This window comes from Primulina tabacum, chromosome 1 (genome assembly GCF_025594145.1).
Source record: "Primulina tabacum isolate GXHZ01 chromosome 1, ASM2559414v2, whole genome shotgun sequence".
Classification (NCBI taxonomy): Eukaryota; Viridiplantae; Streptophyta; class Magnoliopsida; order Lamiales; family Gesneriaceae; genus Primulina; species Primulina tabacum.
In genome coordinates this window covers 42,646,901-42,674,431 of record NC_134550.1, presented here as the reverse complement: position 1 = coordinate 42,674,431, position 27,531 = coordinate 42,646,901, and the positions used below count along the sequence as shown (strand labels likewise).

At 35.2% G+C, this 27,531-nt stretch overlaps 3 protein-coding genes and 1 long non-coding RNA gene across 4 annotated transcripts; 1 reads left to right on the top strand and 3 right to left on the bottom strand.

Moving 5' to 3' along the window:
* Positions 1-9,493, top strand: LOC142544254 (uncharacterized). Its single transcript, XR_012820043.1, has 2 exons — positions 1-40; positions 9,179-9,493. It is a non-coding gene; the product is annotated as an uncharacterized LOC142544254 (long non-coding RNA).
* Positions 9,494-23,841: 14,348 nt separating this feature from the next.
* On the bottom strand, positions 23,842-24,798 carry LOC142509589 (uncharacterized). Its single transcript, XM_075619575.1, has one exon. The coding sequence runs from the start codon at positions 24,796-24,798 to the stop codon at positions 23,842-23,844; it is 957 nt and encodes a 318-aa protein (XP_075475690.1).
* Positions 24,799-24,803: 5 nt separating this feature from the next.
* Positions 24,804-26,264, bottom strand: LOC142509573 (uncharacterized). Its single transcript, XM_075619574.1, has one exon. The coding sequence runs from the start codon at positions 26,262-26,264 to the stop codon at positions 24,804-24,806; it is 1,461 nt and encodes a 486-aa protein (XP_075475689.1).
* LOC142518901 (uncharacterized) lies at positions 26,194-27,290 on the bottom strand. The gene is made up of 3 exons (XM_075621763.1): positions 27,002-27,290; positions 26,711-26,894; positions 26,194-26,595 (listed from the first exon to the last, which is right to left on the bottom strand). The coding sequence occupies exons 1-3, from the start codon at positions 27,008-27,010 to the stop codon at positions 26,393-26,395; spliced, it is 396 nt and encodes a 131-aa protein (XP_075477878.1). The 5' UTR covers positions 27,011-27,290; the 3' UTR covers positions 26,194-26,392.
* Positions 27,291-27,531: the final 241 nt, after the last annotated feature.

The following is a 27,531-nucleotide window of genomic DNA, read 5'->3' as shown; positions in this document are numbered from 1 at the left end:
AGATGAAGGTGTTCGCCGTAGTGCTGTCTCTGGTAAAAAGGTATTGCTTCCCCGTAAACTCCCTGGATGTTCAGATTTTCATGACAAATAAAATGAACCCACTTGTGATTGTAAAGGACAAAATATTTGATTGAGAGGATAATTGAAGGATTGGTGAGAGTGATAAAAAATTGAAAGATACGGAAAGTAATATAATGTGAGAGATATATATAATCATATATATATATCATACCAAACACAATATATATATGATTCTCTTATATTAAAATCATATCAAACATACAAAATATATATATATATATAATATAAGGGAATAATTTTGTTTAGTGCATTGAAATAACCAAAAGGCCCCCATTATATGTGCCCGACGACCTTAATTATTAATAAAAGAGATATGTTGGTAATTCTACCTACTTCTTTTTAGAAAATAAATTACCATTATAGATTAAAAATTATTCTTATTATTTTTTATATATTTTCACAAGTAACATTTATGTAAAAATAAAACTAACTATATTTATTATCTTCAAATATAATTTAACCAATCATTTGTTACTATGATTGTAATTACAACCAGTTACAATTAAAATTTTTATTAAATGAATTGATAAATGCAATAAGAAATCAATTTTGTATTCCATTTTAACATTTTTATGTCAATTAAAGAATCAATTGTTTTTCTTTTTCTTTTTTAATTCTTTTACTCAGCCTCTCACCTTTTTTGAAACCCTTACTCCATTTTCTACTCCAAGCTCGACGTTAAGCTCCCCCATATATTATTATTTTTCTTATAAATCAAAATTTAATTTTAATATCCTCATTTAAATTTTCAATCTTCTTCTCCAATAACCTCTCATCTCTTTGTTCTCTTCATTAATCCCTAAATTCAATACTGACCGTTTCACATATTCGGTCAACCATGATAAACACCGGTATTTTGAAAATTTCTGTAATCCAATCATTTTGTCCCGCTGCCATGATTTGGGAGAATAAGTTTAGTTTAAAAAATAGTCTGTCCTCATCCACTTTATTGAGATGGGTAATATTGTAAGGCATAATTTGGTACATGGGATAATAGAGGGATTGATAAATAATCCTCCTTATCCCATGTTTGGTACTTTTTAAAAAGCCCATGATAATATCATGTGCCCTTGATAAATAATTTTTTAGAAGGATAAAATGTCCCTTCTATTAGGTGTGATAATTTTAATTTAATAATAAAATACACTACAAATGAATTAATTGCCCTCAATTTATAAATGATTTTTATAAATCTATGCCAGTAGTTAGAAATTAAAATCAAATAAATATTTTTATTTATTTTTATATATTATATAATATGATAATTATATAAATAAATTCGAGATAATTATATAAATCATTTTTATAAATATCAATAAAATTATTAGTATCACTCGATTAACCTTAAAAATTGATATTTGACTTGAATCACAAAATCAGGGGCTCAATTATCATATTATATAATATATAAAATTAGGTAAAAATAAATAAATCATGCAAACACTATCGTGGCATGAACAGATAAAAAATATGAACTCAAGCAACAACTTTGAAATTATAAAATTTATTATGATAAGGTTAATTTTGTCATTACAATCTAATATATAAATTTAATTATTATTAAAATCATACCAAACATTAAATATAATAGCCTACATTTTATTTATCATTAACTTATCCTTATATTATATATCACATGTCTATCTTATCATGTGTACCAAACTATGCCTAAGAATGCATATTTGCATGTTATGTTGTACAAAAATGATAGATAATCACATTGGTCGGTTGTGATAAAGTATCTGGAAAATATTGTCTACAGCGCGGGCTTCACACATGATTTTCGGGCTTTCATATAATACAATACTCCGACCAAACATTAGATAAGGCCTGATAATGTACCAATCATTCTGTTATTATTTAAACTAAACAGAGGCTTAAAGGTGTAAATTATGATAGTTCTTGGTTGTATTTTTTAAATTGATCAAATATGCTTATGTATGGAGGTAACACTTTCGCCTTTAGTTGGCATGATTCTTGTTTTATTGTACCTCCGCTGCTTACTGAAATTTTCATTTTGAATATGTGGAGTTCGAAAGTGAGCTGACGAAGCAATAGCTTTAGACATCTGAACATTGTGCGACCTATCGTAGTAAATTTGGAACAGTTAATGATTTGGTGCCACTGCTTTATTTTTTAAGATAATATGGTGAGAAATTTTCCATTTTAGAAAATCAAATAATAACGTTACTTGTTCCAAATATGAAATGGAGCATTTGATAAGGAATATGGAGCATTTTAATTATTCACATGATTCTCAGTAATTTTATCAACTTTTTTATTGAAAAAGATAGCATCCAGCTAAATGTAACTGGTTCAAACTGTAGGACTTCAGTTTAGACTATCAGAGTGGTTGTAATATTAAAATATATACATCTTGTTGAAAAATATATTTAAAATGTGAGTATTGAATATTTGAATGTTGAATATTTGAATGTTGAAAATAAGAGTTGTAAATATTGAAAATTAGTGTGTGATGATGTAGGTAATGATGTATTTTATTTTTGGATTATTTGTAAAGATTTCCTATAAATAGATCTCTCATTTGTGAAGAAAATTACAATTAAGTAGAGAGAAAAATATTATAAAGTGTGTAGTTTGGTAAATTTTGAGAGTTTGAGATTTTTACTTTTTACCATAAATTTTTACTTTTTCACAACACGTTATCAGCACGAAGCTCTAAAAGTCCTACATACTTTTCCAAGCTCCAAACAGAAGAAAAAGGTAACAAAAATAATTATATTTATTTTACTGTTATTTATTTATTGTGTATTTATTTAATATACAATATAATGTTATTATTAGAAATAATAAAAATAAATTTTTCATAAACTTGTTATAAATCCTGGGAGGATGTTAAGACGACATCCCACACTCCCGGTAAGGGATACGACAAGTATAAAAGCCTATAAGGTTTTAAACAAAATAAATTATGACACTCATTATAATATTATGATATGATATACATAATTATTTAAACATGTCTAATATTATATATCATATTATTATCATAAAATTATACAAATACATACCTTTATTTTTTTGTACCCCAACGGTGATAAATGGTAAACAACGGCTATTTTTTGCCCTATAAATATGATCTCACAAACACATTCCATCACTCCAACTTTCTCTTCTTCTCTAAAAATTATTCATCATCAAATTTTTCGAAGAAAAAAGAAGATGGCTTTCTCAAGGTTATTTTTAATTATTTTGGTTATCATACTCACGAGTCTTTTATTTATCGGAGAATATCCTCCTCGTGTGTTTTCTTTATTTTTACAAATACTTGTACTTGTTGTTTATCCGTTACTTTGTATTGCAATAATTATTAACTAATAAAATGCATCGTAATTTTTTAGTACCACCATGTCAAATTTAACAAAGCTCGAATTTGTTGCGCTCGACATCACGGGAAAGAATTATATGCCATGGACTCTAGATGTAGAAATGCATCTTGAGTCATTGGGTCTAAGCGAGACCATTAAAGAAAATGGCATATGCACGTCACAAGAAAAGGCAAGAGCCATGATATTTTTGCGTCGACATCTCGACGATGGATTGAAATGTGAATATCTGACTGAAAAAAATCCCATGGCTTTGTGGAAGGGATTAAAAGAAAGATTCGAACATATAAGAGAAGTTATACTTCCGACCGCCCGGGATGAATGGAATACATTGAGATTCCAAGACTTTAAAAAAGTCAGTGATTACAATTCGGCGATGTATAGAATAATCTCGCAATTAAAATTTTGTGGACATGAGGTCACAGAATCTGAGATGCTTGAAAAAACATTTTCCACGTTTCATGCATCAAATATTACTCTACAGCAACAATATAGAGTACGTGGATTCGCGAGATATTCTGAACTCATCGCCTGTCTTCTTGTGGCGGAAAAAAAACAACGAGCTATTAATGAGAAATCATCAGTCCCGACCCACTGGATCAACAGCATTTCCAGAAGTAAATGCTGTAAGTAAAAATGAATTTAAACCTGGAAACCAAAATCAAATTCAAAGACAAGGTTTTGGTCGAGGTCGAGGTCGAGGTCGTGGACGTGGACGTGGACGTGGAATTGGCCGTGGTCGTGGTCAAGGCCGTGGTTTTGAAAATAATCGAGATAGTTATTTTTATAACTCATCTCAAAGAACGTCCCAAACCATCCACAGAAAAGGCATCATGAGAATACAAGTGTTAATGAGAAGCACTCAAAAAGATATGAAAGTTCTTGTTACAGATGTGGTACTCCAGGACATTGGTCCAAAGTTTGTCGAGCCCCTGAGCACCTTTGTAAACTTTATAAAGAATCATTAAAGGGGAAAGAAAAGGAGACCAACTTCACTGAACGCAGTGACCGTTTGAGTGATGCAACTCATTTTGATGCTGGTGATTTTATGAATGATTTCTCTGGAAATGATCAATATGTTGGTGGGATAGAAATGAACAATATTGATGCTGCAGATTTTCTCAACGATTTCTCTGAAAATGAACAATATAATGGTAGAATATAAATGTACAATAATCTATTTTTCATGTATTCATAGAATAATGTTTTATTGTATAATTATGATTTGTGTTATATTTAAATATATATTGCAAGTAATTTATTTCATTGCATATTTTTTTGAAGTTCAAATATGGAAAATGCTATGAGCAAAGCTGAAGTTTGCATACCCGATAGTGGTACAACGCACACTATCCTCCGAGATAAAAGATATTTCTTGGAACTAAAACCAACAAAAACAACGGTGAATACAATATCAGGTCCTGTAGACTTGATTAAAGGATGTGGTAAAGCACAATTTTTGTTACCTAATGGTACAAAATTTTTGATCAATGATGCTTTATATTCACCACAAAAGAAATTTGTTGAGTTTTAATGATATATATTCCCATGGGTATGATACTCAAACAATGAATGAAGGGAATGAGAAATATATGTGTCTTATCACATATAAATCAGGAAAGAAATATGTGATTGAAAAACTACCAATGCTCCCTACTGGATTGCATTATACACATATAAGTCCCATTGAATCAAACATGGTAGTTGATAATTCTTCGATATTAACCAATTGGCATGATCGATTGGGACATCCTGGTTCAACAATGATGCGAAGAATTATAGAAAATACACATGGTCATCCACTGAAAGACCAGAAGATCTTTCAGAATAATAAGTTTCAATGTAAAGCATGTTCTCTTGGAAAACTTATTATAAGACCATCACCAGTCAAAATCCAAACTGAATCACCAATGTTTCTTGAACGTATTCAGGGTGATATTTGTGGACCAATCCATCCACCATGTGGACCATTCAGATACTTTATGGTATTGATTGATGCCTCCAGCAGATGGTCACATGTATGTTTATTATCAACTCGAAATGTTGCATTTGCAAGATTACTTGCTCAAATAATAAAATTGAGGAATCAATTTCCCGATTATACAATCAAGAAAATTAGACTTGATAATGCTGGTGAATTTACTTCCCAAACTTTCAATGATTATTGTATGTCTATGGGAATCATTGTTGAGCATCCTGTTGCTCATGTACATACACAGAATGGATTGGCTGAATCATTGATTAAACGTCTGCAAATGATTGCTAGACCAATGATAATGAAAACAAAGCTCCCTATTTCTATATGGGGACATGCAATTTTACACGCTGCTTCATTAATTCGCATCAGACCAAGTGCATATCATAAATACTCCCCATTGCAGCTTGCATTTGGTAAAGAACCAGACATTTCTCATCTGAGAATTTTTGGATGTATGGTGTATGTGCCTATTGCACCACCGCAACGAAAGAAAATGGGACCTCAAAGAAAGGTTGGAATTTATATCGGTTATGATAGTCCATCAATCATTCGATATATTGAACCTCAGACAGGCGACGTGTTCACAGCACGTTTTGCTGATTGTCATTTTAATGAGGAAATCTTCCCAATGTTAGGGGGAGAACAGAAACATACCGAAAAAGAAATTACATGGTATGTATCATCATTGTTATATCTGGATCCAAGAACAAAACAATGTGAAAAAGATGTACAACAAATTGTACACTTGCAAAGAATAGCAAATCAAATACCAGATGCATTTGCAGACACAAAAGGGGTAACTAAATCATATATACATGCTGCAAATGCCCCTGCTCGAATTGAAATTCCAAAGAAACAAATGGAAGATACTCATGATGTCATTAAACGCCTGAAGCGTGGAAGGCCAGTCGGTTCCAAGGATAAAAATCCTCGAAAAAGAAAATTCATAGAGAAACACGATGATCACAAAATAAAGAATGACGTTTCTGAAGAAACACATGATGATCACAAAATAGAGAATGGTGTTCCTGAAGAAACACATGATGATGAAAATGTTCTGTCAGAACCACAAACTGACGAGAATCATGAAATCTCTATCAATTATATTAATACTGGAAAAATATGGAACCGAAAAGATATAGATGAAATTGATGATATATTTTCTTATAATGTGGCAATCGACATCATAAATGATAACGAAGATCATGAACCAAAATCTTTTGGTGAATGTAAAAATCGGCAGGATTGGATAAAATGGAAAGATGCCATCCAGGTTGAATTAAATTCGCTAAATAAACGTAATGTTTTTGGACCTATAGTCCTTACACCTGAAGGTGTAAAACCTGTTGGATACAAATGGGTTTTTATTCGAAAGCGAAATGAGAAAAATGAAATAGTAAGATATAAAGCTCGACTTGTTGCACAAGGTTTTTCTCAAAGGCCTGGAATTGATTATGAAGAAACGTATTCTCCTGTGATGGATGCAATTACGTTTCGGTATTTGATTAGCTTGGCGGTATCTGAAAATTTAGAAATGCGTCTTATGGATGTTGTTACAGCTTACTTATATGGATCACTTGATAGTAATATATATATGAAAATCCCTGAAGGATTTAAGATGCCTGAAGCACAAAGTTCAAAACCCAGGGAATGTTATTCTGTGAAATTACAAAGATCATTATATGGGTTAAAGCAATCAGGTCGAATGTGGTATAATCGACTAAGTGATCACTTGATGAAAAAGGGATATGTAAATAATTCAATATGCCCTTGTGTTTTCATTAAGAAAACAACATCCGGATGCGTAATTATTGCTGTATATGTTGATGATTTAAACATCATTGGAACGAATAAAGAAATTCAAGAAGTTGTGTCATACTTGAAGGAAGAATTTGAAATGAAGGATCTTGGAAAAACCAAGTATTGTCTGGGTTTACAAATTGAACAAAAAGAATGTGGAATGTTTGTTCACCAGACAAATTATACAGAAAAGATCCTTAAACGTTTTAATATGGATAAAGCAAATCCTTTAAGTACTCCAATGGTTGTTAGATCATTAAACATAGAAAAGGATCCATTCCGTCCATGTGAAGATGATGAAGATATTCTTGGTCCAGAAGTACCATATCTAAGTGCCATCGGTGCCCTTATGTACCTTACAAATTGTACAAGGCCTGATATATCTTTTGCCGTGAATCTGTTGGCAAGATTTAGCACATATCCAACAAAGAGACACTGGAACGGAATTAAACATATATTCCGTTATCTACGAGGAACGACAGACTTGGGACTTTTGTATTCAAAAGATGCTAATCCAAGTATAATTGGTTATGCTGATGCTGGATACTTATCTGATCCACACAAGGCACGTTCCCAAACTGGATATGTATTTACTCGTGGAGGCACTGCAATATCTTGGCGTTCTCAGAAACAAACGCTCGTAACAACTTCATCAAATCATGCCGAGATTATTGCACTACATGAAGCAAGTCGTGAATGTGTGTGGTTAAAATCAATGACCCAACATATCCAAATTTCATGCGGATTATCATCTGATGAAAAGCCTGTGATACTATATGAAGATAATGCTGCATGTGTTGCTCAAATGAAAGAAGGATACATAAAAAGCGACAGAACTAAACATATTCCTCCTAAGTTCTTCGCATTCACCAAGGAGCTTGAGAAGAATAGATGTATTGATGTTCGTCACATTCAATCAAGTGAAAATTCATCAGATCTCTTCACAAAGGCGCTTCCTACGTCAATATTCAGAAAGCATATATATAATATTGGGATGCGCAATCTACGAAATTTGTGAAGAATTGTTCGTGTCAACATGAGGGGGAGTTTACGTGACTGCACTCTTTTTCCCTTACTATGGTTTTTATCCCAATGGGTTTTTCCTAGTAAGGTTTTTAACGAGGCAGTATAAAAACACGTAATGAAGACAATCATTATGATCATCATCACAAGGGGGAGTGTTGAAAAATATATTTAAAATGTGAGTATTGAATATTTGAATGTTGAATATTTGAATGTTGAAAATAAGAGTTGTAAATATTGAAAATTAGTGTGTGATGATGTAGGTAATGATGTATTTTATTTTTGGATTATTTGTAAAGATTTCCTATAAATAGATCTCTCATTTGTGAAGAAAATTACAATTAAGTAGAGAGAAAAATATTATAAAGTGTGTAGTTTGGTAAATTTTGAGAGTTTGAGATTTTTACTTTTTACCATAAATTTTTACTTTTTCACAACACATCTGTTTTTTTTAAAAAAAATCATTTATCATGATAAGAAATGCATTTTCCAGGATTGATTATTGACTGCATTATTGTGCTGAGAAAGTTGTTTAATACTAACGAGAGTTGATTATATGGAAGCAATCTGTTAATGCCTCCTATGAGTTTTTGCTGTGGCACAAAATTTTTAGCCCATACTTGTCCTGGTTGCTTCTGTGTTTGGATATGAATCCGTAATTGATGAATATTTACGGGCTATTTTTGCATCATAGTGGTTAACAAATATGTAGACTTCTGTTTCTTACAAAAAAAATGGAGGATCAATGAAGAGTCCTTTTAGATCACGAATAGTCAGTCAATTCAGTTGTGAACAAGCTGAGCATACTGAAGTAAGTTGATTATTGTATAGAAAAGTTTCTTGGTATAGTTTTGCTATTACAACCCATGTATCCACTTTTCAGTGAGAGCTGTCAATACTCGCTGCATTGCATATGTGCATGAATACGATCTATTGTCCCCTTTTGCAGATGTTATTGAAGCTTGAGAAAACAAAAGAGGACAAAGTGGCAGAAGGCAACCGAAATGAACTATTGAAATTCTTGAATGCTAGTTATGATTGATGTTCTGGTAACAGTACTTCTTTCGGCAACCATTGAAGGCAACATTTGAAGTTTTGTTGTTTGCGTAGTTTATGAGGTTGTACGTGTGGAAATGTTTGTGACGTTGGGTCCTAAAAATCTCCAGTTTATGTGCGTTTTTTGGAAATTTTTATGTGCGACAATACTTGTGTTTTATTGTTTGTTATTTGATAGCAGCAAGGAACGTGTTATTTTTGGTTTAAATTTTTGTGTAGTTTTGGATAACTTCAGATTTGTAATCGGGTATTTCTCTCTCAATCTCCCCCCGATCAAATGTATTGCCATTCTGGATTAACTAGATTCGTGGTAGAATATAATTATCATAAACCATTGTTTTATTTAACGTGTTTTCAATATGTTTTATGTGGAGTCTATATTTCCATTTAATTGTTTTCCTTTTATCGTGAATAGTGGTAGAAAGTAATCACATTCAATTAAGGAAGACCGAGTATTCTTGAGTAAATCCTTTTGGTTCTTTTAAATTTTAGTATTGTTCGTTTTGTTTTCACTAACCACCAGAGCATGCCGATATTAGTAGAAAGGTAAAACTGATATGTTCATATTGCGTTGATTTATTCGGCTTGGCTTGCTGAAAAATGAACTCTTTCTGCCAGCCATGAAAAAAGCTCACAACTAAGGGAGTTTGATGAGTTTGTTGGCTCCTGTCTTGGGATGTTCGTGTTTCTGCTACAAGAGCTTCAAAGGCCGTACCCATCTTTGTATTCCAATTTTAGCTTGTGGAATTTATGGCTCTACGGGGATATATAGTCATTCCCGCTTCAATAATGAATACTAGTCACTGAGGCACACGCGTTGCATGTGTCATGAATATATTGAGCTAATATATTAAACATTCATGATATTACAACAGCATGACATTGAAATATAATGTATTTGAATCATGAAAGGCAATGGATTCCAAAGCTTAAATAAATTTGTCAAAATAAATTTTTTTACCTTACATGATATATGTATTGATCATTAAAAATAATATTATTTTGAAGCTGCAATATCATCTCATGTGAAATATATGATAAACTTCAAAGTAAAAGAAGTTAACAAATAGTCAAATTATTTTTCAAAAAATATCATAACATCATTGAACTAAATGTATTGAATATAAAAACCTCAAATTTGTCTCATAAATTAAGCTAAAACAATTAAAAGTGTATTTGTCTTTAGACATTGTATGCATAAGTTACACGCTCCCAGTTCTATCTTAATATTGAAATATCATTTTATCGAATCACACCCAAGTACAACATAAATGTACAAAAAAAATAGAGCAATCTATTTAAGCGTGCTATGATAAAATTGACATGACATAACAAAATATAAATTACTGCAAAGATTTCACTAAATAAATGGAAAATAAAGTAGAAATTGACAAACTTCTTTTATTTGCTAAGAAAAACCAAAATATTGTAAGTATATTATTTCACAAAGATGAACAATACAAATTCTAGCAGTAGTGGTGGAATTAAATCATTTCCGGAAGACACATATTATGTTTTGATTAAGTTGAAATAGAAATCAACAATTTAAGTGGATATAAAAATGGAAATAATAAGTTTGTAAATCCATGCTAAGGTCAAGTTTATTATTGTAATACTAAGAATTTTAAAAACCTGCGGCGTTGGCTATTTATGGAGACTATATGGTTGGATTCATGCCTCCATCATCTGCTGTAGAGCCCAAAATCAGTACACGTAAAACCCATGTATTTATTTAATTGTTAAATCATTTATTTAAATTTAAAATGAATTTTTTGGGATGCATGACCTATTTAAATTGCATTATTTTAAATTATGTATGTTTATGTGATGCACGTTAAAATGTTTTCTCGAGTTTCATGTTTCAGGTGATTATTCGATGCGGGATCAAGAAAAAGAGACCGGTGACGATTTTGGCGATTGTAAACGTGGTATTTTATTTTAAATTAAGTTTGGGGCATTTTAAATGATTTACTTAGTTGTAGTATTTTTAAAAGCCTAATTCATTTATTTAGTGATTTTAGGATTTTAAAACTTTTAAATTTTAGCAAATGTATACTTTATTTCAAATTAGGGAACTTTGCTTAGTAGTGAGAATTTACATTTATGATTAGCATTTTAATTAGCATTTTATTAGCATTTATGATTAGCATTTTAATTAGCACTATTAATTACTAATTAAGCAACCCTTTCCCTTAATTATATTAAAACACACACACCTACACGTAAAACACACACACACAACTCTTTACACTCTAATTCAGATTTTTGAGAAAATAAACCTAGGGTTCTTCAACCTTGCATCAGCCGCCCCTCTCCTTCGATTTTTCCAGGAACTTTTCTTTAATTTCGTTGCAAGAAATTAGTGCCACGTTCGTCCCAGATCGTCTCTCGCTTCCTTCCCGTGTCGGAGTCGTCGTTTCGGTAACGTTATTTATCACAAGGCACGTATATACTATTTTTCCTGCGTCGATCATGTCATAGTATGTGTTGCGTTGTTTTATGCGTAAAAATCCATGTATGATGTGCAAGGTTTCAGAAACATGTTGGATCGATTTTGAAACGTTTTTAGATCTAAAATTTCGAAATTTACTGTTCTTTTGAAAACTGCGATTTTTCGATCGTGATTTTGAGAAAACTTTCAACATGAAAATTGTAGAACTTTTTGATACCTTCGATTTGAGATAAAATTCAAAATATTTAGATAAAAATTGAGTGAGTTATGATGATTTTCGTGGGACTGCTCAAACTGCGTTTTCTGAAAATTATGTTATTGATGTGTTCTTGAGATTTTTTTGTGGCAGGTTTTGTTGGGCATCGCGTTTAGGTATATCGAGAATGATGTTGGGATGTATGTTGGTATTTCGTTTCGTGTCTTTAGTGAAAGAGGATCGATTAAGGTGCCCGAATGCGCAACGGAACTTTCAAAAATTATTTTTCAAGGCAAAAAATCGAGCACCTCATTGACTAGTGTGTAGCAAATACAAAAACACGAAATGTCATACATAGGGTGTTTTAGAAAACTTTACCTATCAATCACAAATGATTGATTATGGCTCAAACTTAGTTTTAAATAACTAAGCTCTTGAATGGCAAGACAATCTTCAAGCTCTCCTTCCTTCAAAATTAGGCCCACTACTTGCAAGCTAGAACCCCTCTTATTTTGAACTAGAAAAATAAAAGGATTTTTCAAAGAGAAGTGTAGGATTTCCTCAACAACAATTGAAGGAAAAAATGAGGAGAATATTGTGCAATATTTCGGCCAAGGTGGAGTAGAGGAGAGAAGGGGAGAACTTTCTTGGTCCTTGAAAAAGTTAAAAAATTGCATGGCATGCTCATGCACCTTTATCACTTTTTCAAGGATCAAGAAAGTTCTCCCCTTCTCTCCTCTACTCCACCTTGGCCGAAATATTGCACAATATTCTCCTCATTTTTCACTTCAATTGTTGTTGAGGAAATCCTACACTTCTCTTTGAAAAATACTCTTATTTTTCTAGTGCAAAATAAGAGGGGTTCTAGCTTGTAAGTGGTGGGCCTAATTTTGAAGCAAGGAGAGCTTGAAGATTGTCTTGCCATTCAAGAGCTTAGTTATTTAAAACTAAGTTGGAGCCATCATCAATCCTTTGTGATTGATAGGTAAAATTTTCTAAAACACCCTATGTATGACATTTCGTATTTTTGTATTTGCTACACACTAGTACATGAGGTGCTCGATTTTTTGCCTTGAAAAACAATTTTTGAAACTTCCGTTGCGCATTCGGGCACCTTAATCGATCCTCTTTCAAGTGGTATCAGAGTTAAGGATACTATTTTGTGAAGCATATACATAATATTATATTGAGGACGATTTCTAACCGCATGATATGATTTTTTGCAACAAAAATCGAGGCCGTCGTGGGTTTTTTTTGGGCAGCAAGTTGCTGCCCATTTCGGGCAGCCCGGCCCCCCTTGTTTTTAAAATAATTTTTTTTAAGTTGGCCGGAATCCAGCGACGGAGCTCCGGCGACGGCGATGACGACTAGAATTTCCAAAAGTGTTTTGGAATATCAAAGTGTCATGGGCCTTGAAGTTGTTGGGCCATTAGATGACTAACATAATTTGTGAAATTTAAATGGGCCAAAATGTTTTTGATGAAAAATGATTTTTTGGGCCCTTAAGTTTAAATCCACAAAAGTTGTACATATTATCTCATGAAATAAATAATTGAAGTTGAACTTTAATTATTTATAGTAAATTGTGATTTACAAGAAATTCGGTTGTAAATAAATTAATTAGAAAGTAGACAAAGGAGTTTGTATACTTTGTTAATTTAGTTTATAATCGTGGCGGTTAGTGATTGGATCAAGATATATAATATTGGATCAATTAATTATTGTGATAATTAATTGATGGTGTATGATATGTGATATTATGCATGAAGGATGATCAAAAGCCCAAACCCAATTTTCTAGGTGTATGCTAGGATATTTTGTGTTGAATGATTGTAATAATTATCAAATTTAAAGTGGGCTTGGTTTATGGCCCGTTCCCACCCCCATGAGATGTATCCCTATTTGCCATGGATATTTATTTGTAAATATTAGTATAGTGGAAGATCAAAATTGGAAGATGGTGGTTTTGATGATTATGAAGATCGAAGACATGTAAATATTGAAGGCTAATGTAATAGTTGCATTTGCATCCCATGCATTTCCCGAGGATTAGACCTAGGCCCGTGTTTAGCTCACACGGGACATTAGTTTTGGGCAATTGATCATCCTTGTTTTGTTTACTATTTATAATATATACATGATATGTTATAAATAATGAGTATGTGCGTTATTATTATGATAATAACAAAGTTGCATGAATCCGGCAAACATACAATCAAACATGGCGAGCTTTTAAATAAAATTAATGATGAGATCTTTCAAAATTAAAAACCCTCATTTTGAATAAGATTCAAAATTAATATCAAGCCCGAAAAGGGGAATTATAAAGTTTTTTATAATTTCCATGTCTTCCATCGACAATGGGTGCATGATGAACGCTACCCGTGTTCGGCGCTCGGCTCATATTATTGGGGGGCACCGGACACCAGAAAGCTGTGACATCCATTGACATGGTGATGTGAACTACGTGGAAATCCCATGATTTCGGTTCATATTATTGAGGGAACTCATGGCGACCGTCAATTAAAGTTCAACATCGATGGATAAGGCTTGACACGTAAAGATGAACGACGTCATATTATTGGGTCCTAATCAAACGTGAGAAAAATATTTACGTAGAGGGTTGCATAGTGATGCAATTGGAAACTACCTTTTAGAAATTGTGATTGGCTGATATTATTCGGGATCATAATTTGCTAATTGGACCTTGCGTACCTACTGAGGAAAGGAGTTTCCCGTTTTCACTTGAGAGTAGTGAAATATGTCAAAACAGTGGGAGCGAAAATTTATAAAGTAAAAGTCCATACTTTATATCTTACTAAATATTTTAAAATATTCATTAACATTTATCTGTTTTACTTTTCAGTACAATTTTTGACAATGTCTTCGATTCACAATCCGCTATCTGCAATACTCGACAAACACGTATTAACTGGACCTAATTACCTCAACAGGCTAAGAAACTTAAAAATCGTTTTGAATTCGGAAAGGATAGCATATACACTGACTGAGTCGCTCCCTGTTGAGGCTCCGACTGACTACACTTCTGAGAAATTGCAGACTTACAAGGAATGGTGTGACCATGACTTGAAAGCCAGGTGTTATATGCATGCTTCTATGAATGATGAGCTGCAGAAGCGTTTTGAGGATGCAAAGAATGCTGCTGACATTCATTTGCATCTCAAGGAGCTCTTTGGTGAGCAAACTCGACCTCTTAGGCATGCTATCGTCAATGAGCTGATCACTTTACGCATGCGAGATGAGGCCTCGGTCCATGAGCATGGCCTAAAGATGATTGAGCTTGTGGATAAGCTTGGATCTTACATTTCCATCGGAGCTGACCACCGACGTGTTGCTCTTATTGCTGCCTAGCTCATTTGATCCTTTTGTGGTGAATTTCAACATGAATAAACTGGAGCCTACCCTTGAGGAGTTGGTGAATATGTTTGTTACGTTTGAAGCCACCATCAAGAAAGAGAAGTCGGTTCTTTATGTGGGCTCTTCATCTGGCACGAAGACTGGTCCACATGGGAAGAGAAAGAAGCGTTCTTTCCAACGTCCCAAGAAGAACGTGCCCTTGAAGAGGCAATCTCCGAGTCCCGTTGTGGCAGCTACACCAGTGAAGGCTGACAAGACTGCTGATATTTGTCATCACTGCAAGAAGCCTGGACATTGGAGGCGTAACTGCAGGGAATATCTTGCCCAGAAGAGTTTTGGAAACGGTATGTTCTATATTGAAGTAAACATTTCAATTAACTCTACTTCTTGGGTATTGGATACCGGCTGTGGCTCACATCTCTGTAATGATTTGCAGGTGATGGGAAGAAGTAGAAGGCTTAGAGAAGGTGAGACCTTCTTGAGGATGGGCAATGGAGCAAGAGTTGCTGCCAAGGCTGTAGAAGATGTTTACTTATTGTTGAACAATGATTTTAAGTTGATTTTGAGAGATGTTTTGTTTGTACCAGATTTGGTGAAAAACATTATTTCTATTTCTATGCTTGATAAAGATGGATTTTCTTGTTTATTTAGCAAAGGTGTTTGCAACATTTACAAGAATGAATGTTTAATTGGTACTGGAGAAATTGAAAACGATCTCTACACCTTAAAATTGAAAGATATTTCACTAAACAATGTGCAAGCAATAACAACAACAAACAAGAGAAAACAAGATACTCTAAATTCAGCACAATTGTGGCATGCTCGATTAGGACATATTTCCCTAAGAAGGATGAACAAGTTAGTGGGAGTAGGCATGTTTGATATGTCTGATATTAATGCTCTCACGACTTGTGAATCCTGTCTAAAAGGAAAGATGACCAAAATTCCCTTTCAAGGCCATGTGGAGCGAGCCAAAGGGTTATTGGATTTGATCCATACCGATGTGTGCGGTCCGCTTAGCATCACCACTAAGCATGGACATGCCTACTTCATCACCTTTACCGATGACTTTTCGAGGTATGGGTATGTGTATTTGATGAAATACAAGTATGAAGCCTTTGAAAGGTTCAAAGAATTCAGAAGTGAAGTAGAGAAACAGTTGGGACGAAGCATCAAGACACTTCGATCGGATCGAGGAGGTGAGTACTTGAGTGCCGAGTTCCAAGAGTATCTTAGGGAGAATGAGATTCTCTCGCAATGGATTCCGCCTGCTACACCACAGTTGAATGGTGTTTTGGAGCGTCGTAACCTGACTTTGATGGACATGGTTCGGTCTATGATGGGGTTCACAGAGTTGCCGCCATCCTTTTGGGGATATGCGCTTGAGACAGCGGCACTGTTGTTGAACAATGTCCCTTCAAAGGCAGTTGATAAGACACCATATGAGATATGGATGGGTAAGCCTCCCAAATATTCTTATCTTAGAATATGGGGGTGCCCTGCTTATGTGAAGCAGGTAGTGGGAGATAAATTGGATAGTCAATCCATTTTATATTACTTTGTGGGATATCCAAGGAATTCTGTTGGATATTATTTCTATTATCCCCAAGAAACAAAGGTGTTTGTTTCTAGGAATGCAACTTTTTTGGAAAAGGAATTTCTATTGGATAGAAAAGGGGAGATGATAGAACTCGAAGAGGTTCGAGAGACACCCACAATTATAGAACCCACACCCGTAGAGCCAAGATAGGAAATACAAGCTCCTAGAAGATATGAGAGAGTCTCGAGACCACCTATGAGGTATGGTCTGCTTCTTGAAGAGGGCCATGATGAGCCTAACCATGGATGTGATCCAAGGATCTTCAAGGAAGCGTTATCTGATGCCGATTCATCCAAGTGGCTTGAAGCAATGGAATCTGAGATGAATTCCATGCATTCGAACCAAGTGTGGAATCTCGTGGATCCACCTGTGGGAATTGTTCCCATAGGATGTAAATGGATTTATAAGAGGAAACTTGGGGCGGATGGGAATGTATTGACCTTCAAGATGCGATTGGTAGCAAAAGGATATACTCAAAGACAAGGAGTTGACTTTGAGGAAACCTTTTCTCCAGTTGCAAAGTTCAAGTCTATAAGGATATTGCTAGCCATAGCTGCATGGTATGACTATGAGATATGACAGATGGATGTCAAGACAGCCTTTCTTAATGGGGATATTAAGGAAGAGAATTACATGTCTCAACCTGAAGGGTTTACATATGTCGGAAGTGAGCATATGGTATGCAAACTTCAGAGATCTATTTATGTTCTAAAGCAGACATCTAGGATTTGGAACCTTAGATTCGATAGTACAATCAAAGAGTTTGGTTTTACTAAGAATCCTGAGGAACCCTGTGTGTATAAGAAGGTCAGTGGGAGTGCTATGACATTCCTGGTGCTTTATGTTGATGACATTCTACTCATTGAGAATGATGTAGGAATGTTGCAATCAACTAAAATATGGTTAGCGAGTAAGTTCTCAATGTAGGACTTGGGTGAAGCATCTTTTGTATTGGGAATACAGATCTATAGAGATAGATCAAGAAGATTGCTTGGTCTCACCCAGTCCACATACATTGATACCATTGTGAAGAGGTTCTCGATGGATGAGTCCAAGAGAGGACATCTACCAATGTGTCATGGCATGTCCCTATCCAAGTATATGTCTCCCAAGACTGATGCAGAGATAGCGGCGATGACACGCATTCCATATGCATCTGCGATTGGTAGCATCATGTATGGGATGATATCTACACGTCTTGACGTGGCTTTCGCACTAAGTGTAGTGAGTAGATATCAATCGAACCCTGGTCTTCCACATTGGAAAGCTGTGAAAGACATCCTCAAGTATTTGAGAAGGACCAATAAATTGTTCTTGGTCTATGGGGGTGGAGAACTGAAATTGGAAGGCTATACCGACTCTAGCTTCCAAAGCGATATCGATGATTCTAAGTTAACCTTTGGGTTCATATTCATGCTCAATGGTGCTGCTGTCTCTTGGAAGAGTTCCAAGCAAGACAGTACAACGGATTCCACCACTAAGGCATAATACATTGCTGCATCAGCTGCAGCAAAGGAGGCTGTTTGGATAAGGAATTTCGTCCAAGAGTTGGGCGTCATTCCTAATGGAGTTTCTCCTGTCCCGGTGTTTTGTGACAACACGGGAGCCATTGCTCAAGCAAATGACCCAAGGTCTCATCAGAAGTCCAAACATGTATTGAGAAAGTACCACATCCTCCGAGAGATTGTGGAAAGAGGAGAAGTCTCGATTGACAAAGTTGGCTTCGCAGATAATGTTGCTGATCCAGTAACTAAGCCTTTACCTGGACCATTATTTGAGAAACATCGCGAATCGATGGGTTTAAAGCATATGGGTAGTTGGCTCTCGTGCAATTGGGAGATTGTTAGAGTAGGTGCCCGTCGAGCCAAGTGTTGGCCAAGTGTTCACAATGAAACTCTATGTATAAACAATCTTTATTTTAATAATATTTTAAATTATTGTTTTGGCACTTCTTTATCTGTATACCCATGTTAGTTGCATAGATAAAGTCCTTAGAATATACAGTATTACAAATATGAGTTTCATGATACTCATCATATGAGCATCTCATATTCTTTAGTAATGAAAAAAGTTCCTCCAACCCTTCACCTCCCTAGCATACTTTTTAAGTGGGCTTGTAACATTTACAAAGCCCATGTACTTTATTTAAATGTCTCAAACACATTTGAGTCCATTTAAAACTTTACTTGATTTTACTCAAGCCCACTAGTTTAATAATTATTTCTAATTAGGCTCTATTAGGCCCAATGTTGTTTAATTAATCCAACACTTGAATTAATTTAAATATTTGGACTCTACTAGGCCCACTTGTGTTTATATAATTCAACACTTGAATTAATTTAATTTAGTCCATAATAATGTTTATGAAAATCACAATTTTCAAATACATTATTTGTTTGGCCAACTTTTAATATAGGAACACTTCCTCAAATTAAAAGTTACATTCTCCTTATAGAAGTCATACTTCTATTTTTATTTACGCTTATGAACTCCTTTATAAGCCGTTCAACACATTGAACTATTTTTCTTCTCAACGGCATCTAGAAAGCTAACACTTGTGTGGCCCTCAATGGTCATTGATACAACTAGCCGTGGGTTCAGATCTCCATGTGATTCGGACTAAACATGTCCTTATACGAGCATACCCCAATTACTCCATTCTTAATTATCAATTCCTTGATAACAAGAACGTTAGAACTCAACTCTAATTGTGATGCCCGGGGCCGAAGAGGGCGGGGGGTGATCGCCGGTGCCATCAGTTGCATGGACAATGAGCGGCTCCTGGCAGGCTTCTAGATGGAGGGAACATGAATGAACCGACCCACACGGGAATGAGAGGGATTCCGAGACTGTTCAATGTAATGGACTGTACTGTTGAAGAGGGCTTAAAAGATTTGATTTGTACTACTCATATAACGAAGGTGCATCTTCTTTTCGGTAGCTCATCACATAAGAACTCCAAAGTTAAACGTGCTTGATTTGGGGCAATTTTGGGATGGGTGACCTCCTGGGAAGTTTCCCAGGGTGCATGTGAGTGAGGACATAAGCACGTTGGAAAGACTTGTCTTGATACAGTGAGGACAGTCGTCGAATCTGGGGCGTTATAGTTGGTATCAGAGCCGACCTCTCTTAGTACGGTGTGGTTCGGGGACGAACCAAGCGGAAGCTGGTGGGCATCTGAGGCCCGGGGCCGAAGAAGGCGGGGGGTGATCGCCGGTGCCATTAGTTGCACGGGCAATGGGCGGCTCCTGGCAGGCTTCTAGGTGGAGGGAACATGAATGAACCGACCCACACGGGAATGAGAGGGATTCCGAGACTGTTCAATGTAATGGACTGTACAGTTGAAGAGGGCTTAAAAGATTTGATTTGTACTACTCATATCACGAAGGTGCATCTTCTTTTCGGAGAACCATTCAATTATGGTTAACGTACAGTACGGTCCCTTCAACTCATATATCCCGACCAATTCGACAACCATTGGTATATCGAGAGTTGTCAATGAATCGATACTATGTGTCATGTCGTAGTTGCATCGATGTTGTAATCTATGAAACCTCTTTCATAATTACCACCATACTCTGATCAGAGATTTCATACTACATATATATGTGATCACATAGGATATCCATACCCGAAGGTAAGCGGTGAATCCCCGACTACAATGCATCGACTCCTATATGTTTCGACAAAACACCCAACCTTTCCACCTGATGACCCCATGAGAGTCGGTAAACAAGTCAAAGTGCAATGCTAGCATATAGAGTCTCAATGTTGTACCGGGTCATAAGGACTAATGGTGTACAACCATAAACTAGGACGTTTCCACTCGATAAGTGAGAACCATTTGGAAAGTCCTTTATGGAGGGTTGTTCAGTGCACTCTACTAGGAGCAGCTATCTGCATGCTCGGACATCACAATGTCCCCTACCAATGAAACATGGTACTCACATCGTAGATACTAGTCTCGAACTCGAGCGGCCTATATCCTTCTTAGCGGCGGCTGAATCGATTAGGAACTGTTTACAATATACAATATTACAAATATGAGTTTCATGATACTCATCATATGAGCATCTCATATCCTTTCTACTATTTGTATATTCAAGGACTTTATCTATGCAACTAGCATGGGTATACAGATAAAGAAGTGCCAAAACAATAATTTCAAATATTATTAAAATAAAGATTGTTTATACATAGAGTTTCATTGTGAACACTCGGCCAACACTTGGCTCGACGGGCACCTACTCTAACATTTAGGCACTTGGTTTAGTTAGAAATCGTAGGAATTGATTTTGGTGTCAAATTTCGTGTTAATGAGTTGTATTGCGTTGTAAGTTGGACGTCGTTGTTTTGGAGTGTGTTGTTTGAGTTTGAATGAGTGTTCTAGCACTCTAGGACAGGTCTCGAGGTGTCGATTTATGGTTGGGATGATAGATTTAGGAGAAATAAGCCTTGAATACATGATTTTCTGTTGGTTTACTTTCACCGAGCCTACACGGACCCTTCGACGGACCCTGGCACGGGGTCCGTGCCCTTGTTTCTTCCGAAGTGTCTTATTACAGAGTCTACATGGACCCTTACACGGACCTAGGCACGGGGTCCGTGTCCTCACTTCTTTTTGAGTATGCTTTTACAGTACCTACACGGACCCGGACCCGGAGGGGTGCACGGGGTCCGTGTACTCCAGTCTTTGAGAAATATTTTAGGGATCGAATTGGGACTTTATGTCATGGTCCAGTACGACAATTAAACGAGGTTAAGCCCCGAGTAATCTAGAATGTCATAAGATATTTACTTGATTCAGTGGTGAGTACGAATACCTACGTCTAAGTTATGCAATTTAAGCGTTGAATTCATGTTAGTAGGTGCAGCAGTGGCCCCAAGCGAGATCCAACGAATCCCTCAACGCAAAGTAAGTATGTTTGACGTGCAAAGAAAATATTTCAAGTTTTTGATGTATTCTAAATGTCTTGTGACCAATTATGTATGGGATTGGAAAGCGGTAAAGCATGACTAGGGACCAATCCACCCTGTTAAAGCATGAACGGGTTTAGATCAGGATTGGAAAGCGTTAAAGCATGAACGGGGACCAATCTACCCCTTAAAGCATGAACGGGGATCTCATGTATGTGGCAGTAGATTTTTTCCTGTCAGCCCAGTATTGTGGTTTAGTCTGATCAGGCGATTTATGTTATGGGTCACTTGCTTTGAAACATGCCTCTACGCAAAATGATGAAGTTTATGTATATTCATGTATGTACAAGTATGCAAGCATGCTTAAGAAAAATTTCACATTATAGCACGTCTATGTATGTATGTAAGTTCAAGCTTTTATACGCACTTTCATGTTCAAATATATATGTAATATTTTGAAGTCGACTGTGGTTTTATTACGTATTACTTGCTACTTCCAGTTTAAATGTGTTGAGTCTTTAGACTCATTAGACTTGATCGATGCAGGTGAGGATGATTTCGAGGAGACGAGGGGTGGGGATCAAGGAGCAGGCTTGGACTGAGCAGGTGGCTAGACACGAGGACCGCCCAAGTTTTTAGTTTTTATGAAAATGTTCAAAAACTCTGATTTCGCGCTACTGGATATGAGATTTTAAACAACTAATTTTGTTAAACTTTATTTTAGATCTTTTGTTGCAACTATTTTTGGGACGTACAGTTTGTTTTATCGAATTTTGAAGGTTTGCCTTTTATTTAAGAAAATTTTAAATTTTTCCGCAAATATCAAGTAGTAAAAAGTACGGTACGTGACATCTGCGTTTTCCATGTATGAATCGTCAGGTTTAATTACATATGCATCGAGGATTCAAATATGTCAGATCTAATAAAGATGCAAATGTGCCAGAGAAAAGTTCATATTCTGAGATCGGAACTCGGCTAGATTTTGAAACATTTTAGTTTAATCTACCAACCAAAATGTAAATTTGTCTGTAAAGATTATAATAAAACAATATTTGAGAGGCCTTAAGAAAATGATTTAGTGACTCTGTTGACAATATGCGAGAGATAATATCATAAGACTGTGAAGCTCGTAATAAATACATTATCACCTGCAATATCAAAACAAACAAATGAATTTGATATGATTACTAATATAAAACAACATAACAAATCATAGACGATAAACTTATTTATTTTTAAAAACAAACCAGATGAAGATGAGGGCGAGTAGATTTCATCCATTGAATTGAGTATGACATTTCTACAAATAACTTGTCTGCAACCAGCATCCTTCAGGCTTTGAGAAAAAAACACAAAGTCAAAATCAACAAAAAAAATATTAAAATTAAACCAACAAACAGAAATTCATAAATAATCTGTTTTTCCATTAGACACTAACAAAGCACTTTTTTAAAATTGATTCAATAAATATTGAAATTGTGATATCCATACCAAAAATGTTTATTTGGGAGAAGTGATAAGATAGAGGATGAGAAATAGATAAACATGGATAGAGATAAAAGCACGGATAGAAAAAAGTTTTAAAGATAAATTTAATTTATTAGCATCCCCCAAATTCTAACATTGAAACATATAACATGTATTTAATGATTATTGTAAATATTTGTACATAATGTATTTTGAAAAAATTTACAATAAAGAGAGTTGACTTACTTACACTTTATCATTCTCTATTAGGTAGCAATACCTCTTTGAAAACCACGTTTCTTGTGAATACACCAAATTGACGCTCTAAATCCCCGTCTTTTACCAAAAATTTTGTAGAATTTTGTGAGACTCCTCTCGAAAGTGCCACATATAACTGACCGTGGCTGAACATATGATTACGCAAAAATAAGCCAATATTTGGGTTTGTTTGACCTTGTGATTTGTTTATTGTGAAAGCAAAACTAAGCCTTATGGGAAACTGTCGACGTGTCAACTCAAATGGTAATCTAGAATTATCTTCACGTTTCAAGGGCATTCTATGTATAAAGAATCTGGTACCCTTGTGAGGACCTGAGCATCTATAAAATTTCTACCAAGAATGCGACATATTAATCTTGTTCCATTGCATAGACCAAGTTCAAGCGCAACATTTCTCAAGAGCATGACAGGACTTCCTACTTTCAATATGATTTTATGTGGTGGCAAACCACTTGGACTAAGGGAATTCAAAAATTCTTCTTGAAAAAGGTTGTGATTGTCGTCTTCTACACTATCCCAAGAGGTATACTCTTTTTCCTCTCCAGGAAACTTGAGAATGAGCATTTGATTAATATTGTCCACATCAACATTTTTTGGTGTGATGATTGCTCTATCAACCATGTAGTTTACATCATTAACATGATTGATCATATTAGGAAAAACAGAATCAATCATCATATGAATTGATTGTTCACCTTCCCATGGTATGATAATTGAATCTGATAATTTTATGAAATCACGAGTTATAGTATGTTGCAATCCATCACCTACGCGCAAGAGAAATTGCAAAAACTCAATATGTTGAGCAGATCTCATATTTTGTTGAAGGTGTATTATCTTTACGCAATTCCAGAAGGTTGACCTTGAAATACTTGCAGCAATTTGTTCAGCCTTTGACCCTCGTTTAACAACCGGTAACATTTGTCGAAAATCGCCACCGAAAACCATTGTCTTTCTTCCAAATGCTATTTGATTTTCCATAATATCTTGGAAACTCTTACTGACAGATTCAAAAGCATAGCGATTTGCCATTGGAACCTCGTCCCATACTATAGCTGATGCACGCCTTATTAGATCTGCAAGTTCTGTCTGCTTTTTTATTTTGCCAAGTGTTGATGCGGTTGGTCTTAGTGGAATTTGAAAACGTGAATGTGCAATTCTTCCACTTGGCAACAATGTCGCAGCTATTCCAGATGTTGCTACCGCAATTATTATTTTACCCATTTTTCTTAAATGTGCCAACATTGAGCGGTATAAAAAGTCTTACCAGTAGGACCATCAATGAAGAAAAGTTTTGATTGGTTATGCATAATACTTTCTATGACGGTGTCAAACGCAATCCTCTGTTGAGCATTCAAACGTTCAATAGAACTCAGATCATCATCAGAAATATGATAAGAAAGCTCAACCTCAATAATTCTTGGTAGTGGTGCGTCTTTTAAAAACTCAGCACTTATTGATGACAAATCAAAATCATCAAGTTTCATTTTGTATTGATGCAACAACCTTCGTATCTCAAGCAATAACTTATTGATGATTAAGTTACTTGATGAAATTTCTCCGCCATAATCTTCACACATGCTAGGATGGAACTCATCCCAGAGTTCTCGAACTATTGTTGGTTGACAGAACACCAGTATGGATACAAACAACCTTCTCAATGAAGATGGCATTCTAACAGATCGTGCTTCTTGCAAACATTGTATTACATAATCATCCTGTTTGAGAAGTCCTCTCATTTGAGCAGACTCCTTAAATGTTGAATATGTTACCCCATTCATAGTCATCAGATCTTCGAAAGATGTCGGGCCTTTGACAAGATTTAAAAGGATACATAGATAAAACCTCTCACCTTCAGATGGCGACACAACATATACTCTTCCAACCACTTTATTGTTGCTTCTTCGACGAATCCATTTTCTTCCAGATTTTATCCATGTGTAATATTGTGGAAATTCTCGATATAAATACTTTCCAGTCAAGTCAGGATCACAATTTATTTTGAAAAATTCTGTAAGCATAGTATTCGAGTTGTCATCATCTGCAAGTAGATCACTTACGCATTGTTGGGGGTCAAAATAAATCAAATGTTGGTTTGGTCTATGTAGTTGTAACCTAATGACCGAAGGATACATCCTATTGAACTCAAATGAGAAAATTCGCCACAATGCTTCAGGCGCACAAATCCATCTTCTATCCACGTACTGTTGGATTTCATCACAATTTTGTTCATTTCGCAACTCTAGTGCGACCCGATCAGGACCTTTATGGATGTACTTGTATATGTACATGACACACTTAATCCCTCCACATACTTCAACGTTAATATGACAATCATATTTTAATAAAAGCCATGGATTGTACGGGACAACCCAACCATTATCAATGAAAACATCGTCATTGTTGGGAATTGATACTTGTCCACCATCACGTCTTCGATACAAAGGGTATGAATCATTTCCTCGAGATGTGTATTCCACAAATGGCTTTGGGAAGTTCTTCTTGCATTTACCATTTTCCATGCATGGACAATTAGGATTCATCGATCCACAGGGCCCATGTATCATATGGTGGACAACTGCTTTGTGTAGGTTTGGTTCTTCTATTTGTAAAGGTATTTCAGCACGCACAATTGTGTCAAAGTGGTAGGGAGTACACAACTTGTCATTATTTTCAAATATGACCAACATATGAACATGAGGAAGCCCTCTTTTCTGATACTCAATGACGTACGAATAAGAGAGAACCTTACCTAAAACCCCTCTATCCACAATGTCTTTCTTAAATTCCTCGAATTTTGACCGAAATATTCTTGTAATCAAATCTGGACGGTCTTCAGGCGATTGCCCAGGAAGTAGTTGATTTTTATCTCATTCCAATTCGAATTGCAAGTCATTGTAAGCATTATATCTGGTTTTCCATATGTTTGTACCAAAGTCATGACATCTTGATACCGTTGGTACATATCACGTGGGCTACCACCGAAAGATGATGGCAAAACGATTCTGGTACCAATATTTCCTGCATAATGTGTATGATAGATATGTATAAGATGTGAGTTGTAACATATAGTGTGGAAAATAATATTGAAATCATTAAGTTATCGTACAATATTCAAATCAGTAAGTTATCGTACCTGCATTATTTTCACCTCCATGTAAAAAATCTTGCAATCCTTGGTAAAGTTCTGAACATATATCACGTTGATTTGAACGTATCCATCGTAGTCTTTGTGTTTCAATCTTTACGTAATTGTCAACCACATATTGTTGAAGTAGACGACCTCCTCTAAGAATCAAAGATGGTGAATTTTCTCGTATCTGGCTAAGAACATAATTTACACTATATGAGAATTGATGTAAATATAAGTTTGAATTTTTTTTAATAAAAAAGATAAAGCATAAAGTTCAATGTTTTTTTCACTAACCTGTAGCATATACGCATAGTAATTTAAGAATGTTAATTGGGTACCACTGATATTTCGGTTATTTAAGTCCCAACCATATGGCAAAACGAGAGGATATTGTAAAGGATCATAATAGCCAACTACATCTTGAATGCTGATAAGATTTCCACTGATTCCTTGTATAGTAATATCTCGACTGCTCAAAGTTTCTTGACACTCGTTGTCAACAATGACGGCTGCAACTTGAGATGTTGTTGGTAAACTATATTGATGTTCATTAGGTTGTTGCTGCCTGATGATGAGCCTACAGTTATGTAGCGTACCGTACTTTTACCGTTCAAAACTTGCGGAAAAATTTAAAATTTTCTTAAACATAACATAACCTTCAAAGTTTGCCATAAAATATCTCAACCAAGTCCCCCATAAGACATGGTTGCTCAAAATAACTTCAATAAAATTTGCTCACAAAATGTTTGCTCAAAGTGTTTCCCTCAAACATGAAATCAGAGTAAATTAACATTTGCATAAAAACATAAACATTGCGGTCCTCG